General features: G+C 37.3%; 1 protein-coding gene across 3 annotated transcripts in view; it reads right to left on the bottom strand.

The window, feature by feature from the left end:
- The window catches only part of trip13.L (thyroid hormone receptor interactor 13 L homeolog), a 32,443-nt gene that overhangs the window by 4,440 nt on the left and 10,727 nt on the right, over positions 1 to 17,276 (bottom strand). For 2 of the 3 annotated variants that reach the window (XM_018266132.2, XM_018266133.2), the window contains 8 exons: positions 16,667 to 16,796; positions 14,129 to 14,184; positions 11,230 to 11,320; positions 9,350 to 9,422; positions 6,865 to 6,928; positions 3,649 to 3,735; positions 2,504 to 2,610; positions 1,470 to 1,623 (listed from right to left, as the gene is read on the bottom strand). In XM_018266132.2, the coding sequence (XP_018121621.1) occupies positions 1,470 to 1,623; positions 2,504 to 2,610; positions 3,649 to 3,735; positions 6,865 to 6,928; positions 9,350 to 9,422; positions 11,230 to 11,320; positions 14,129 to 14,184; positions 16,667 to 16,796 (762 nt within the window). Of the gene's footprint in view, positions 1 to 93; positions 286 to 1,469; positions 1,624 to 2,503; positions 2,611 to 3,648; positions 3,736 to 6,864; positions 6,929 to 9,349; positions 9,423 to 11,229; positions 11,321 to 14,128; positions 14,185 to 16,666; positions 16,797 to 17,276 lie in introns of all 3 variants that reach the window. The other variant, XR_001936023.2, reaches the window with a different exon arrangement.

Here is a 17,276-nt window from a genome sequence, read left to right as displayed (position 1 = left end):
CTTTACATGATATTTTGCATTGTTCTTAAAGAAGAAGCAAAGGCCTATTTACTCGGGGGTAAGTTAGGCACCCCCAAGTGATTATATACTTACCTTACACCCCGGGCCGGTGCTCCTATCAGGAGTGAATTGCACCGGTGTGGGAGGTTCTTCCAGCGAGCTCCACAGAGATCTGTTTCCTTCTTCTCCTTTCTTTACATTTCCCGGGGCAAACGCATGCGCAGTAGAACAAAATAGCCGACTTCTTCACCTGGTTCGGCTTTTCGTGCTACTGTGTAGGTGCACCTGCGCAACGAAAGAAGTCGATCGATCTGTTGTGCTCGTCCGAAGAACCCCCGGACTGGTGCAGTTTTCTGCTGATAGGAGCACCGGCCCGGGGTTTCAGTTAAGTATATACAATCACTTGGGGGTGCCTAACTTTTGGCACCCCCAAGTAAATACAGCCTTTCCTTCTCCTTTAATAAGCAATGAATTCCTATGCTTGCATAATTTAAAGTAAACTCTATACAGGCTGAATAGTATCATCTGGTGTAATGATGATGACCAGCACTGAACAATGACCTTGATTAGAGTGTAAGATAAGCATTATGCCAGCATTGTAAGGACATTCACCCTGGGGTGGTCATTTGGGTTTTTCCTAGGTACTTATATATAGTTAGGATTGTTGGAGCGGGATTATATTTTATGTATTAAACTCTTATCATGGGCAAGTAACCCACCTTAATCTCTCCAATCCTTTGTGTATATTGTGATTTTTGTAAGCATGTATTTTTTAATTTTGCATACGGGATAGAGTATTTTGCACATGTATACAAACATATTTTTGGGGTTGTTCCAATTTTATCTTCCGTTTGTTTCAGTTCATAATTTTGTACCCTTAGTAGACTTTGTTTTGAATGTTGGTGTGTCTCTTGCAGTCCAGGTGACTTTATATGGTTCAGCAGTTTATAAGTAACTAGGACACCTCACTAATTATAGCTGTGCATAAACATCATTTTGGCTACACTGTATTCTGTTACATTACATAGCCTTACATTTATCAACAATAAACCGAACCTTTCATCTAGATACCCAGTTTATGAGATGATCTATAAAACCATACTTACATATTGTATGGTTTTGGTAAAACATAAGCATGCACTTACAAGTATATGTTTTTTCTAGGGATGCACCGAATCCAGGATCCAGCCTTTTTCAGCAGGATTCGGCCAAATCCTTCTGCCCGGCCGAACCATAATTTGCATATGCAAATTGAGTGACGGGGAGTGAAATCGCGTGACTTTTTGCCACAAAACATGGAAGTAAAAAATGCTTCCCCTTCCCACCCCTAATTTGCATACGAAAATTCAGGTTGGTATTCCGCAAAATCTTTCGCAAAGGATTCTGGGGTTCAGCCGAATCCAAAATAGTGGATTCGGTGCATCCCTACTGTCTCTTCTACAAGGATTATATTATTATACACTGCTTACCTTCATAAGTTCTTCTATGCAAGACAGATAAATTTTAAATATAGCAGCAGGAGATGGAGGTCCAATGTACTGCTTTATATCTGCTCTATCAGTAAAAGCAACATCAATTTTTTCTGTGAGGTTTGAGGTGCTTAAGATGACTACATTGGGATACCTTAAAAAAATAGTGAAAAACATTAGTAGTTTAAAAGAACTAACAAGTAACTATATTTCTAGGCTTTTGACATTAGCATTCATCCTGGAGAAAAATATGGCGCTATGTTTTAGCATGTTGTTTAAGTATGTATTGTTTAATGGAATGCGCCGTTTTGTTTTTTATTCAAGCACTATTACTATTCTATAATCATTTGGGGGTGGGAGGGCACCATTATACACAATTTTGGATAAGGATTTAAACGGTGCATGCCCAAACTTTCCACCCCCATGGAATCCTTTATTTCATTTTCTTTATTTCTCTAGTACTTTTCTTGAGGGAGATTGTATTACTTTTATACGAGAAAGAATACATTATTATTACCATGTATTTTTAGAGCGCAACACATTGTGCATCGCTGTTTTTTTTCTTCTTATGTGGGAATGTAATGCTGGGAGAAACACCACAAGACTGAACTTAATGGACGGTTGTCTTTCTTTAACCCAAATAATTATTTATGTAACTTATGTAAGTCTTCTATATTTATAGAATCAATAGATGTCACAGCACCTTCCGGGGAATCGATTTAAAAAGCCTTTATTGGTTTACATGGCTGGGATCTCCAACAAGCAACAAAGTTTCAGGCCCAGACACAGCCCTTTCTCAAGTTACTGATCACTTTAGGTCATAGTTTTCTCCTATTTTATAAAACGCCATCTACAGGTCAATAGAGAGAATACAGTCTGACAAATAAAGGACAGTTAAAAACGAAACAATGTAGCATACATACAGACAACAAACAAACAAAACAATTATAGATACATACGGGTAATGCCATATGTAGAATTTGCGTGCAATCTAGAAAGATACAGTAACATAACGTGAAAAGCAGATCACTTACCTTTTGATATGATCAATTTGTGTCAGCACAGCATTAACTACACGAATGGCATCTGAAGGCTCAGTACCAGCTCTGGAAGCTTTACGAGCTGCAGTAAGACTTTCCACCTGAGGTGAAAAAACACATTTTCCTTCTGTACCAAATGTTTAATGATTAAAACAGATAATTTACTGAAGATTTTAAAACCATAAAATAGTTTATGCATTGCAGGCAAAGACTAATCCCCATATGTTTTTATAGTATATCAATATCAAAAATATGTAGGTTGAGACAGTGTCTCCTACAAAAATGGCAAAATAAATTGGTTGCAATAAAAAAAAAAAAAACAATGCTTAATCAGTTATTTTCTTGTGTGTAGAGAGTCAGAGTTTCAAACCCAATTGGTAGGGCCCTGAATCATGTGAACAAGATCTGTTGGCCTGATGGAATACACCCCTGAATGTTTAGAGCAGTTTAGCCAGACCACTGTTTCTAATTTTCTCAGACTCACTTTTATCTGGTATGGCAACTATGGATTGAAAGAAATGCATTTCAATATCATTCACCAAACCCTTGCCTGAGGGGGAATTTTAAATAATAAAGACCAGCCGAGAAAATGTTTGTAGTGACAGGGACAGTTAATTTTTTAGACACTTGTCCAAAGAAACATCCCATTTGAAGTATGAAAATGGACTTTATATAGTGAGAGCTGTAAACTCTCTTATAGGGGTTTAACTGGCCTATATAATATCAAGAAAGCCTTAGCTGCAATACACAGGTATGGGACCTGTTAGCCAGAATGCATGGGACCTGGGGTTTTCCAGATAAGGGATCTTTCCATAATTTGGATCTCCATACCGTAAGTCTAAATAAAAATTATTTAAATATTAAATAAACCTAAACAGAATTGCTCTGCTTCCAATAAGGATGAATTTTATCTTGGCTGGGATCAAGTACAAGCAACTCTTATTATTAGAGACAAATTAAATTATATCAAAAATGTGAGTTATAATGGAGTATATGGGTGACGGCCTTCCTGTAATTCAGAGCTTTCAGGATAACCGGTTTTTCAGATAACGGATCCCATACCTGTATTTATAATTTTAATGCAATAATCATATTATAAACATATAAGAATGTAGTATATAGCAGGACCATTAACATACCTCATCAATCAAAACAAATACTAGTGCTTCTTTATCATTTATTAGATCATGAATCTTCTGAAACATTTTAGTCACCAATTTGCCACTCTAAAACAGTGGAAAAGAAAATAACGTTAATAAAAAAAGAAGACTGTAATGCCAAATTAATAGAATGGGTAAACTGGTATATTATACCATATAGCAACTATGAAAGGCTTAACCAAGGATTATAACTGGTAACCTTAGACCTCAGAACAGTGTTCCTCTTTGGAGTCTAGAGAGCACTGCCATCTTGTCATGTGCCCAAGATTGAAAATGTGCAGTAGAGCCAAATCTTAACTTAGCCACTAAGAGCCAACATTTTCTTCTACTGTAAAAGAGCCCAACAATGGGCATCCGCAAGGGTCCCAGGGTATGCCTTTTTGTTGATCTTTAATAGTAGTGGTTTCAAAATGGAAACCTTTATAAAATGACATAAGGGCCTTTTTAAACTGAAAATAACATTTTGAAATAAGAATCATATGGTAAGATACATCCATAATGCACAGTTCTAAACTCAGCAAATAATGTTCCCATTATTGTAAAATATATAGTGAATAAAGTACCCCCTCTTGTAAAATATAAGGATATTATAAGTTACCAAGGAGTTTCAGGACCATATAAAAACACGAGGCCGATGGGCGAGTGTTTTTATACAGGTCATGGAACTCCGAGGTAACTTATAATATCCTCATATTTTACAACTGGGGGTACTTTATTAATTATAATACACAAATTTTAGTGAGTCATGTGACAGAAATGACATCACTACTCACCGTTTATAACTGATGACATCACTACTCACCGTTTATAAGGATATAATTTACAAGATATTCATGGCTTTTGTGTATTATAAGAATATTAACTACTGAGGAGTTGTATGACCTTACAAAGTTTTATACAGGTCATGGTATTCAAACAATTAATTACATTTCACAGTAAATTTTATCTTAAAAATATTAATGTAATCATTAATGAATCATTGGCACCCAGTCCAGGATTCGGTTCAAGATTGGGCCTTCCTGAACCATATTATTAAAATGACACAACTTTTCGTCAAACCTCAAGACAGATTCGGGATTCGTCTGAATCCCAAAAAAGGGTATTCAGTGCATCCCTATTCTGAATGCATAATTAACTTGCTGCTTTAGACTTGGAGTATGTGCGGTATGCACAAATGCATGCGAAGTGAGCATATGTTGCAGAGGCTGTCAGACTTATATTCAGATAACAATAAAACTTGACTGGTGTCAACTTGCAGTTCATTTAGTCATTTTGTTAAACCAAGGAATTGTTTTAGGAGGGAAAGCATCCTAGATTTTTTTTTTGCTGTTACTGTGATTGAAGTATAGATGCAGTAAGTGCTTAGCTTCTATTATTATTTGTTGTTCTACATGCAGGTCTTTTTATTACCTGCTAATAGGCCACAAACACATGGATGTAACACAAAGTAGAGGGTTAGACCTTCTCTCTTAATGCAACATTTTTACAGTTTCAATTTTCAGAACATAGAAGAATCTATGAAATGGCAAAAAAATTTATAAAAAGGGACTCTAGCAGCAAATTACAGTTAATATTCGGTTCCACTAGCTGACTGCCAGCTCATAGGAGTAACTAGAGGGTCGTTTGTATACCTTTTAATTTGCCCTAAAACCTTCTACTGGTTTAAGAGATACTACTTTAAGTATTCTGAGCTATGTCCCCTCTCTCCCACGGTCTGTCTGACTTTCTCCCAAACTTTCTGCTTTCAAGAAATCTCTTAAAACGCACTTCTTTCGAGAAGACTACCCTCACTCTGCTTAACTATCAAACGCAACCCACATACAGTACCACATTTCTCACCCACTTAATTCAATCTTGCCCACTCCCACACCTTGTGTATTACTCCCTTCCCTTTAGAGTGTATGCCTATGCATAGGGCCATCCTCACCTTTTGTAGATGTATTGATTGGGATGCATGTAACTCCATATGTTCTATGTATATAATTCATGTGAATTAGTTGTATAATCACATTTACTTTACAGTGCTACGCAATATGTTGGAGCTATATAAATACATGATATTAATAATAATAATAATCAATATATGTGCTCAATATAGAAGTTTTAAGTGGGAAAAAATGTAAATTCATCAGTAAAACTTTGCAGTTGAATGTGGCTTTCCAAACACGTTGTATTTTTGATCATATAATCATTATAACCTTTAAATAACCTCCAGCATTTAATAGATTGCATAAGAAAAACTAAGTTGATTACATATGTTTAGGAAGGACAGTGGGGTTGCATTTTGAACTTTGCCCAAGCTGCATTAATTTTTGCTTTCTAAACCAAGTTCTGTTGGTTTGGTGATGCTATTTGTATAGGGATGGCAGACGGATAGTGTGCAGAGTAGATTACAGTCAATTGTGCATTCTGTAATTGGACTAGGGTTCCCAATGGTGTGCTAGAAGGTTCTTAACCGGGACTACTTGTATTACATTCATTTACTAATGACTTGGTGGAGGGCATTTGTTTTTTCCAATGACAAAAATAGACAGGCTACTTATAGAAGTATATGTGCATAATAAAATTAGCTCTAACAGGCAAATATTTTTTAGAAGCAAGAAGGGCCAGCAAAGTATTTTTCTGTATTGTAAGGTATATGGATTCTAAAGACGAGAGGGCAGATCTTCCTATTTACAAACTATTTGGTGACATCAATATTCAGGGTAGTTTTAGTTACCAATACTAAAAAAGAACATATTGAAATAAAGACATAATTATTAAGAAAGGCTTGCCAATAATTAGATAACTGTGTATACTATATAAGGGAGCCATACAATATACATTAATACTTTATTTACCAGTAGATCTTTCCATCGAATGCAAGGGCATACACTTATCAGAAATAATGTTTCATTCTAAGGTTCATTCTAAAGATTTATTTTGTGTGCACAAAGTACAAATTTTAACTGTAAATTTGTGCAATTCTTTCCCTTAAGCTGTTGTACTGGCAGATACACACATTTCTAGAGGGGGTTATATGTCTTTTTGGCATGTGTGGAAAATACTGATGAACATGTTATGGTTAAAGGTAGACCATATAAAGTTGTGAAATGAACCTGACACAAATCCTGTCTCTTTACATGCAGGATTTATCTGGAAACAAGAATAAACAAATTATATGCAAGTGTATATTTACACATATTTTAAGCATACCTCAGAAAACCACTTTGAAAAAAGACTGTGGCTATTGATCTCAACAAGCTGCCCATATCTGTACCTGAAAAAAAAATATGTATGAGAAACAATGGCAAAACACAAATAGGAAACGCATGTGCAAGTATTTAAAGTATTATGAGCAACACACATTACTAAAATACATAATAGTAAAATAATAATGTGAAATAAAACCAGCACAGTGGATCCACTTTCCTCAGCCAGTGTACAAAATGAAGGTGAAGGATCCACTGTGTGTGCCCTTGGCCAAATATATGTACAAACAACAAAATTTGCAAAGATGATTTCGAAAAAGGTAAACTGAAGAACTAAGAAGACTAGTCAAACAGCTTGAAATAGGTAATGACCATGCAATAGGCCAAATGGTTAAGAGCAAAAGGCCCATTGACACCTAGACCCACCGGGAGTTTTCCTTGTATCCTGGTGGCATTCCAGAAGACGGTATGGGACAGGAATGCTCAGCATCTAGGCTTTGTTCTCACTTCAGTTTTACACTTTGCATTAATGATTGTTTTTGTTGCTATACTACACTATGGAATATAAAAGCAGCCTAATGGCTGTGCTTTTCATCCAAATTTATATTCAAATTTATTACATGATATACTACTGGACCAAAGCCAAGGTTTAAGAGAGGCCACACAAGTTGGGGTTTTCTTCCATTTTAAAGTATCCAGGCACTGGGGGAATCTAACATAAGTTCTCTATTATCCATTACTAATATCACATTATTATGGGTCTTTTTTCCATGTGCTCTCTCTTACATTAGATGTTGACAACCAAATTGGTAGTTCACCTCCAAATAAACCTAATCACATAGTGCACCACAACTAATAACTTGTTTCAGTTTTCTTTTTATACAATTATTTTTAATAATGTTTTTTTATCCCCTCCCCCATCAAGTTCCCAGTAGCAGCTCAGGAACACTGGTTTCTCCGATTCATTTTACTGTTGCAAAGTGAACTACTTTTCCCTCCACCAGAGGTGCGGCTAATACAGCCTGCAATAGCCGGAAAATGCTCCTAGCATGTGCAATTCTGCCCCCAATGAAAGGGAGCTCCCGATTTGGGCGACCACATTGCTACTCTAAGCATGAGTGTCCCACTCATCTGCGCCAAGTGCGCTACAAGATAGCAATGTTTATGCCTAGTTAATTTTCATTTGGGGGCATCATACACATAGATATATTACCAATACAGTGGTTCCAAAGGGCCAACATACATGCCAAACTACTAGTAAGAGTTGTCTTCAGTGGCTATCATAGTACCTATTCAGGATGGACTCAACACACATGTTAACCCCAAATTGTAACAGGGTGAGGTGATACAGGAGTTCACTATTTGATTTAGAATTGCAGGTCTAATATAGCCTTTGGGGGCTCCTTTGCCTAGAAGATGTATTAGAGCTCACTCTTTTAAAATCACCGAATACTCTCTCTCTCCCTCTCTTCATGTAGGATATTGGTAAATATTGTTTGTGCTACAATCAGTTATTTGAGTGAGCTCTAATATATCTTCTAGCCCTCAAACTTATATTAGATCTAAGCCCTGCATGAAGAGATAATAAAGAGAAGCAGATGCTGTGAAAGGGATAGTGAAGATAAACTATTTCATAATTGATTATATTTAGAACGTTTTTTATTTTAGTATGATGAAGCATATATTAAATCTGTATTTTGGCTATAGTTCCTCTTCAAGTGTAAAGAGGTATAGCACCAGTGAAATAATTGCTCTTTAGCTACAGAGAGCACATAGTCTCCAGAAATGTAACTCTTTTATGGCCTGGGTTGCTTTGCTGTGTGTACCAATTTATAGAAGATACGTTGGAAAGGAAATAAAAAGAGAACTAATTTTGACAAGAGTACAGATCGATCACAGATTGTGGCACAGATCTTTGAATACCTACCACAATTAATTTGACAGCCTCTAACAATTCTAGGTTTGGATGCAGATCACATTTTAAACATGTCAAGCGTCATCTGCCCTACCCAGACTCCCTCCTGCTATCCTGACCAAGAGATGTGCTTGCCTACAATCTTGCAAACAGATATATTTCACTTTATTAAATGTTATTCTGGCTCTTGTATACAGCTCAGGTCTAAAAATGTATTATTCCAATTTAAATGTTTATTGCTCATGCTGACTAGTGTATCGAGTTTGAGCTATTTTATTGCTTTTTAGATGATTATGTTTTTATTGTGTTTATTTTTTTCTGTACTGTTCAGATCTGTAAGATCAGAGTGAGACGAATTCTTTGATTTACTAATTTCAAAGAGAAATAGTTTCATATTCATTACAGCAATTTTTATTTTCATGATTTAATTACATTTACTTGTGCATTATTCTTGAATATTCATCTACTGGTATATCCTAAGAAAACTATTTTGCACGCATATGGTAAAATGCTATTGTCAGAAACACTGCCATGAAATGTATGGCACACACATATAATGAAAATAAAAGCCTACCTATATGATAGTCGAACGGTGAGTTTCTGTGCCAGAGCCTTGCATAATGAAGTTTTTCCTGTTCCAGGTGGTCCTAACAAAAAAAATGTAAAGAGCTTACTTGCTTTATTAATATTTTTTATTTTATTAATTATGAAAATGGCAGTAAAGTGGCATAGAAAGAGTAGCTGCTCCCAGCTCGCTTATGTACTGTATGTATACTCTGGCAATCCAGGGGCGGGTGCACATACTTCAAAATACCTCACACAGGTAAATCCACAGTATAAGAGAAAATATGTTGGATGGCAACTTTGCACTCATATTAAATTATTCTTAATTCAGGGAAAAGTTTCAGGTTACATAGCAGATAGGCTCTGTATAATATAAGGGTGTTTTACAGAGCTATACAGTCATATGAAAAAGTTTGGGAACCCCTCTCAGCCTGCATAATAATTTAATCCATTTTCAACAAAAAATAGTGGTATGTCTTTAATTTCCCAGGAACAGTACTGGGGTGTTTTCTGAACAAAGATTTTTAGTATTCAGTTGTATGAAGTTAAATCAAATTAATAATTTTGCTAATTTGAATGCATGTAACTGCTTAATACTGATTACTGGCAACATGAAATTGTTTGGATTAGCTTGTTAAGCCTTGAACTTCATAGGCAGGTGTGTCCATTAATGAGAAAAGGTATTTGAGTTGGCCACATGCAAGTTGCGCTTCTGTTTGACTCTCCTCTGAAGAGTGACAGCATGGAATCCTCAAAGCAACTCTCAAAAGATCTGAAAACAAAGATTGTTCAGTATCATGGTTTAGGGGAAGGCTACAAAAAGCTATCTCAGAGGTTTAAACTGTCAGTTTCAACTGTAAGGAATGTAATCAGGAAATGGAAGGGCACAGGCTCAGTTGCTCTAAAACCCAGGTCTGGCAGGCCAAGAACAATACAGGAGTGGCATATGCGGAGGATTGTGAGAATGGTTACAGACAACCCAAAGATCACCTCCAAAGACCTGCAAAAACATATTGCTGCAGATGGTGTATCTGTACATAGTTCTACAATTCAGTGCAATTTGCACAAAGAACATCTGTATGGCAGGGTTAAAGTCGAGGGTCGGATGAATTCAATCCAATTTCAACAAATTCTTCAGGATAATGTTCAAGCATCAGTCAAAAGGTTGAAGTTACGCAAGGGTTGGATATTCCAACAAGACAATGACCCTAAACACACTTCAAATCTACAAAGGCATTTATGCAGAGGGAGAAGTACAATATTATGGATTGGCCGTCACAGTTCCTCAACTTAAAAATTATCTAAAATCTATGGGATGATTTAAAGCAGGCTGTCCATGCTCGGCAGCCATCAAATTAAACTGAACTGGAGAGATTTTGTGTGGTCAAAAATACCACCATCCAGAATCCAGACACTTATCAGAGATTATAGGAGGCGTTTAGAGGCTATTTCATTTGCAAAAGGAGGCTCAACTAAGTATTGATGTAATATCTCTATTGGGGTGCCCAAATTTATGCACCTGTCTAATTTTGTTATGATGCATATTGCATATTTTCTGTTAATCCAATAAATTTAATGTCACTGCTGAAATACTATTGTTTCCATAAGGTATGTTATATATTAAAAGGACTTTGCTACTTTGAAAGCTCAGCCAATGATAAACAAAACTCCAAAGAATCAAGAGTGGTTCCCAAACTTTTTCATATGACTGTAGGTCATCAGCTATTTAACCTATACCATTTAACCCTATTTCAATTACCTGTTACTGTTCATTTAAACAGTTAACACTTAATTGTTTATTCAATTAATAATTATTCTATTAATCTTTTATTAGAGGTCTATTGCAGAAAAAAAAACATTTTAAAAAGTAGACAAAACAGTAATGCATACCATGCAAGAGCACCACTCTGTTCCAGGATATCAAATTGCTGTCAACATTCTTGTCAGAAAATAACATTGCAGTTTCAATATAATCTAAAAGCTGTCAGAAAGAATAAATGTTTCAAAAAATGAATAATACATATTATATTACATCATGTTTTAAGTCTAAAGCTATAAACAACTTTTCTCAACTTATAGGACTTATTTTATGTTAGAAACTATTAACGGAAAACTGTGCTGATTATTCTTACCACCAACAAAACAGGAACATTTGTTCAAATGGATAGAAGGAGCTTTATATAAAAAAAAAACATTTCCCTAAAATGCAGCCTTTGTTATTCTTTGAAATAAAAAACAACTTATTACACACAGTGTTTATCTGTAGGCTATTAATTTAATATACTGCATGTCCTATGCATTGTTGAAAATTGGTGTACACTTCCTTAAAGGAGAACTAAACCCTTAATAAAAAAAAACCCCTAACTACATAGACCCCCCTCCCTGCTCCCCCCCAGCCTAGCTGCTACCCCTGGTAAATTCCCCTAACGCTTTACTTACCCCTCTGTGCAGATTCAGGGCATCTGAGTTCACGGACACCATCTTCCGGCACTTCTGTAATCTTCTGGCCTTCTTCCTTCTCTTCGGCAATTTCTGTGATTTTCGGCAAATGCGCAGTTGTCACGCAACAGAAGGTTGCTCCAACTGTGCATGATACACCACTCTCCTTCAGAAGATTACAGAAGAGAAGATGGCGCCCGTGAACTCCGATGCCCTGAATCTGCACCTAGGGGTAAGTAAAGAGTTAGGGGCATTTACCCGTGGTAACACCTAGGCTGGGGGGGGAGCAGGGAGTCTATGTAGGGTTTTTTTTAATAAAGGGTTGAATTATCCTTCAAAGAACCAGTAAGACCAATACATACCGTATATACTCGTGTATAAACTTAAAATGTGCTGAAAAAGTCTACCTCGGCTTCTACGCGAGTCACTGGGTGCGCACAGGGGTTTCAAGACTAAGGGACCCGGCGCTAGGACCCTGTGGCAGTGTAGTAGGCGGAAGTGACGTGCAGAGCTTGACGAACATGCGATGTTATGCCGGCTGTTTATCTTTGCTTGCCGCAAAGGAAACAAGATCCAGCAGTGCAGAGAGGGAGAAAGCAGCCTGTCAGCAACTGTGAGAAAAAGGGGAAGGTGGAGAGAAGCGGCTTTCAGAGATCGAGCTGTGAGTGAAATGATTCAGAGAGGAGGGGGAGAGAGAAAGACGGCTGTGACAGTAGGGGTGGGAGAGGTGGAGAGAACGGACTTTCAGAAGTCGGGCTGTGAGAGGAGAGGTGGACAGAAAATTGGCTTTGATAGAAACGGAGGCAAGAAACAGGGGAAAGAAAACGGATGCAAAACTAACTTTTGTCTTACAGTTTAAAGGCACTGTGACTGGTGCAGAGAGAGGAAGGGAAAGATATGGAAGCAAATGGTTAGAGGAAAGAGTTAAAAAGGGCCCTGTGTGGATACTGTCTCTCCCCATTGAAATGTAGGAACTTCCCTTTTTAAGTTCAGCATTTATTATTTAGTGTGCCTATAATGTACCCCCTGTTATAAAATATAAGGATATGTTATATCCCAGAGGTTCATGACTATATAAAAGCCTGGGAAGCCAGCGCTTATGTGCTCTTACATGCACAGGGACTAGGTTTGCCCGATGCTGCTTGCGCTTCTGCGCTAGGTGACATTTTACCAGTAGCTGCTGCATTTCTCACCCTAGGCTTATACGCGAGTCAATAAGTTTCCCCAGTTTTTGTAGGTAAAATTAGGTACCTCGGCTTATACACGGGTCGGCTTATACACGAGTATATACGGGTATATAAAGTATTTACATTCATTAATATATACTGCAGTTACCCTGCAATGGTAAAAGTGGTGAGTTTGCTACAATTTTTGCATGCATTTTCAGAAAAATATACTTTTTACTATCCTCTCGCATCGGGTAAGCCTAAATAATAAACAGCAACTTTAAATACCATGTTCTATCGCCGAGATCATATGATTCACAGTGCAAAGGAACCAACCAATGGCACACATACATACATGTTATTTAGCATAATAATGGACAAAGTTTTGCCTTTAACTTTCAAATTATTTATGGTCAGGTGATCTCCGAGGGAGCACACAGACCATCACAAAATGGTGGCTTAGACTAAGAGATGAAAGGGCAATATAACTGATATCTATATTCCAGTTTGGTAAGATTCTTTAATTGCTCACTTAATATGTTTTAACTATCTGCTGGTTAAGTAATCATTCTGGGGGTATAGCTTTCCTTTAATGGCCTGCTTGTTTTGAGTTATGTCTGTTGAAGAGTAGGTAGACATGAATCAGGAGCTACAAAAACCAGATGAAGCTGGAGAAGGATAGAGGCAATTATCCTGGATGGGAATAATAGCTCTCTTGCCTCTGATTAAAGATCTATAATAAAACCATATTTATATGATCTGTATAAATGGTGATAGGTTGGGGTGCCCCTTCCAGCCAGGCCCGGATTTGTGGGCAGGCCACAAAGGCCCGGGCGGGGGGCAAGGATCTGAGGGCGGCATGCCACCCACTGGTCGCATTTTAATTGGGGTCTCTGGAACAGAAGCAGGGAACAGGTAATGGCAGTGCAAATGGATGGGTCTGTGCGAAGACAGGGTACATGTGTGTGAGCGGGTCAGGGTGTGTGCAGGAGGGTGCAAGCAGGTCAGTGTGTGCGCACAGGGGGGTGCTTGCGAGCGAGTTGTGTGCAAGTTGGGGTATGCACGAGAGGTGTGAGTGGGTCGAGTGTGCCTATTTATAGTGGGATTTGCAGAAACCAAGCTCTTTTTGCATTTTAGAAACAATAAGGAGATATTATATAAATTAAAATTGCAATTATACTTACTTTGGACTTAATTTGGCTGTCGTATATTAAACTGTCCCATAGACCATGAAAATCAGCTGCAGACAAAAAAAAATATTTCTTTGACTTAATAGAAGCCAACAAACCTTTACTGGTACATATAGATACAGTGAAACTTCAATTCTATGTCCCCTAATTTCAAGCTTTTCCTCACTTTACACTGTTTGTTTGTGGTCCCACCACTATATGCATAATTATTTCCCTGATTTTACACCATTTTTTCTGGTCCCCTGAAAAATGTGGGTTCTATTATATACATATCTGTGCATATGTGCAGGAAAGGAATTTGATTCAGCTTTATTATGATTGTGTTTATTTGTCTGTTAAATGCTCAATGTGCAGTGAAGGTGGCCATACACAGGGAGATCTGCTCGTTTGGCAATGTTGCTAAACGAGCAGATTTCTCTCCGATATGTCCACATTGAGGTGGGCGACGTCAGGCTGATCAATCGTGGGCCCTAGCGCTTCGAAAGAGAACGGAGGCAATACAGGCGGTTGAATCACGGAACCGCATCAACGATACGGCTGCGATCCAACGGGATTTTTTTTACCCTGCCCGATCGGCCAGATATCGATGGGGGACGCCCCACGGATGGTCCCACACACGGGCCAATAAGCTGCCGACTCAGTCTGTCGGCAGCTTTTATTGGCCCGTGTATGGGGCCTTGAGACATGTGAACCTGGGATCTGACAATCAACTACACTCTGCAATATTGTTTTTATTGCTTTAAATAATTGTATTGAATTGATGTGATTTTATTGCAATTTTAGTTCTGCATTGGTTTTTTTTTGTTGCAAGTTTTCACTTTAATAGTTAAAACTAAGTCCTTCCAGCAGACACAAGTGCGTCAACTGAGATTAGAACAAAGAAGGTTTTTTTTTTTTTTGGTTTTTTTTTACAGCAAATGTTGTAGAATTCTCTCTCTAATGTGGTTGTACTGGCAGATAAATTAAAAAAAAAGGGCTGGATAGCTTTTGAGCAAGGATGTCTACTGAAATTTGAACAACGTTGATCCAATGACCGGTCCAATTGCAAGTCAGGAAGGATTTTTTTACCCTCTGAGGCAATTTGCAAATGGTTTCAGATGTTTTTTCCATCTTCTCCTGAATAAACTAGCAGTTAAGCAGGTTTAATTTAGACGAGACTAACAGGGTGTCTTTTTTCAGCTTGAATTAGTACAGTATATTTATTGCATTTTTAGTACTGCACTGTTGTGATTGTTTGCTTTGTCATGAAAATTTCTTTCTCGACTAGATGACCAGAGGGTGTTATGTGCAAAAGAAGAAGACAAAGACGCATTCTATGAATGGCTACAGAAAGAAATAGAGAAAACCACTCTGCATGATGTCATCATTATCATGGCAGACAAAGGATGATAATGATGCAAAGGTCAGCATGAGTAACATAAAAAGCCATGGGGAAAACAGACATGGTACTAAGAATAGCAATTTAAAAAGGCTTGCTGCATTCTGCACCATGAACAGTTTTGTTATAGGAGGTACCCTGCTCCAACATCTTGATACCCAAAAGCTGGTATGGTGTTTTCCTAATTGGAGAGACAGAAACCAGATTAACCACCTAATGATTAAAGGAGAACTAAAGCTTAACTAAAAAAGTAGGCTAGAAATGTTGTACATTATGTTTTTGGCTTCTGTATCAGCCCACGGTAGCCACAGCCCTTTAGCAGTGAAGATCTGTGTCTCCAAAGAGGCCCCAGTAGCTCCGCATTTTCTTTTCTGTTAATTCACTGCACATGCTTTGTGCTGCTGTCAGTTACTGCGCTAAGGGATTGACTTAAAATATACAAAACACAAAATATAAATGTCACAATATAAGGTTAATTAGTAAGGTTGATTAGTAATTAATACAGACAATTACTACATGGCAGCAAAGAAACCAGGGCAAGTGGCATCAAAATTTAATGATCAGCCGTGTAGCATCATCTTATATTAAAGGCCAAATTAATTCTCTGCTTGATAATTTGCAACAACCCCTAATCTTAAACTCTCAACAGCTGCTCAGTGCCCACTAGGCATGATAGTGTTGCAGGAACTTTCCAAGATGGTGACCCCCTGTGACAAGTTTAAAGTCCTAGATCATTGCTGCTATTGAGAAGCTGAGACTTTAGGTTGGTGCAATAAGTTCGGTATATAAAATATGGCATTTTTAGCCATATTCATTTTTAGGGTTAGTTCTCCTTTAACAGTGCCTGGAGACAGTCACTGTTTGATGTAAAAGTTTAAAGAGGGGCTGATGTTGAAAGTGACCACTACCTTGTATCTGTCTGTGTGGAATTTAAATTAGGGAGGCACCACCCCCACCATCTAAACCCATCTCCAATTTTCACCAGATGAATGAAAACTCCATTTCTGACACAGGATTAACTTCTACTAAACAAAAAAAAAATTGATCAGAGGGAGATTTTCAAAATAATTTAACAGTATTTAAATTATTAGCAGGGGAGATTTTCTAAATAATTTAACAGTATTTAATTGGAAATAAAATATGTTAATGAATACCAGCAGGTAGCAGCCAATGATTAGCAGCCACAAGATCCTCATTTTCCTCTTCAAGATTTTCTGTACAAGGACCATCTTCATTTAGCTGAAAAATATGTACCAACACCGTGCACTTGCTGAGATCGATGGGCTACAACACAAACAGACAAATTTTCATTGCTTATTTATATAACTAATGAAAAACCAAGTATTTTTATATGTTTAGTAAAAGGACTACATAAAAAGTGCATGTCAAATTTAAGCTGCAAGTGTAAATTGAGGGGAGATATTTAACACAATTTTGCAGGATTTCAAAACACAGTGGTCACTTTTTTAAGTAGTGGTTCAAATAAAGCATAGCTGTAATGTCATAAAAATTGCATTCTACTATACGATTTAAAAAAGATGTAAAAGAAGAGTTTGTTACTTTATGAGTTAAAGCAAATAAAAAAACATTTATTTAGCTACAGATTAAACTAATTTTATGTGCATTATTTGTTGAAGTATATGTTTTTGCCATACAGATTCAACAAAATGTGCAACTGCATGTGTGCAGATGATACACTGGTGACCATCACCATCTCCCAACATTACACAAAAAAGTTATGGTTTGTGAAGTCTTGGAGACAAC

This window comes from Xenopus laevis, chromosome 6L, assembly GCF_017654675.1.
Source record: "Xenopus laevis strain J_2021 chromosome 6L, Xenopus_laevis_v10.1, whole genome shotgun sequence".
Taxonomy (NCBI): Eukaryota; Metazoa; Chordata; class Amphibia; order Anura; family Pipidae; genus Xenopus; species Xenopus laevis.
The sequence above is the reverse complement of the archived record's forward strand: the minus strand, read 5'-3'. Positions and strand labels throughout refer to the sequence as shown.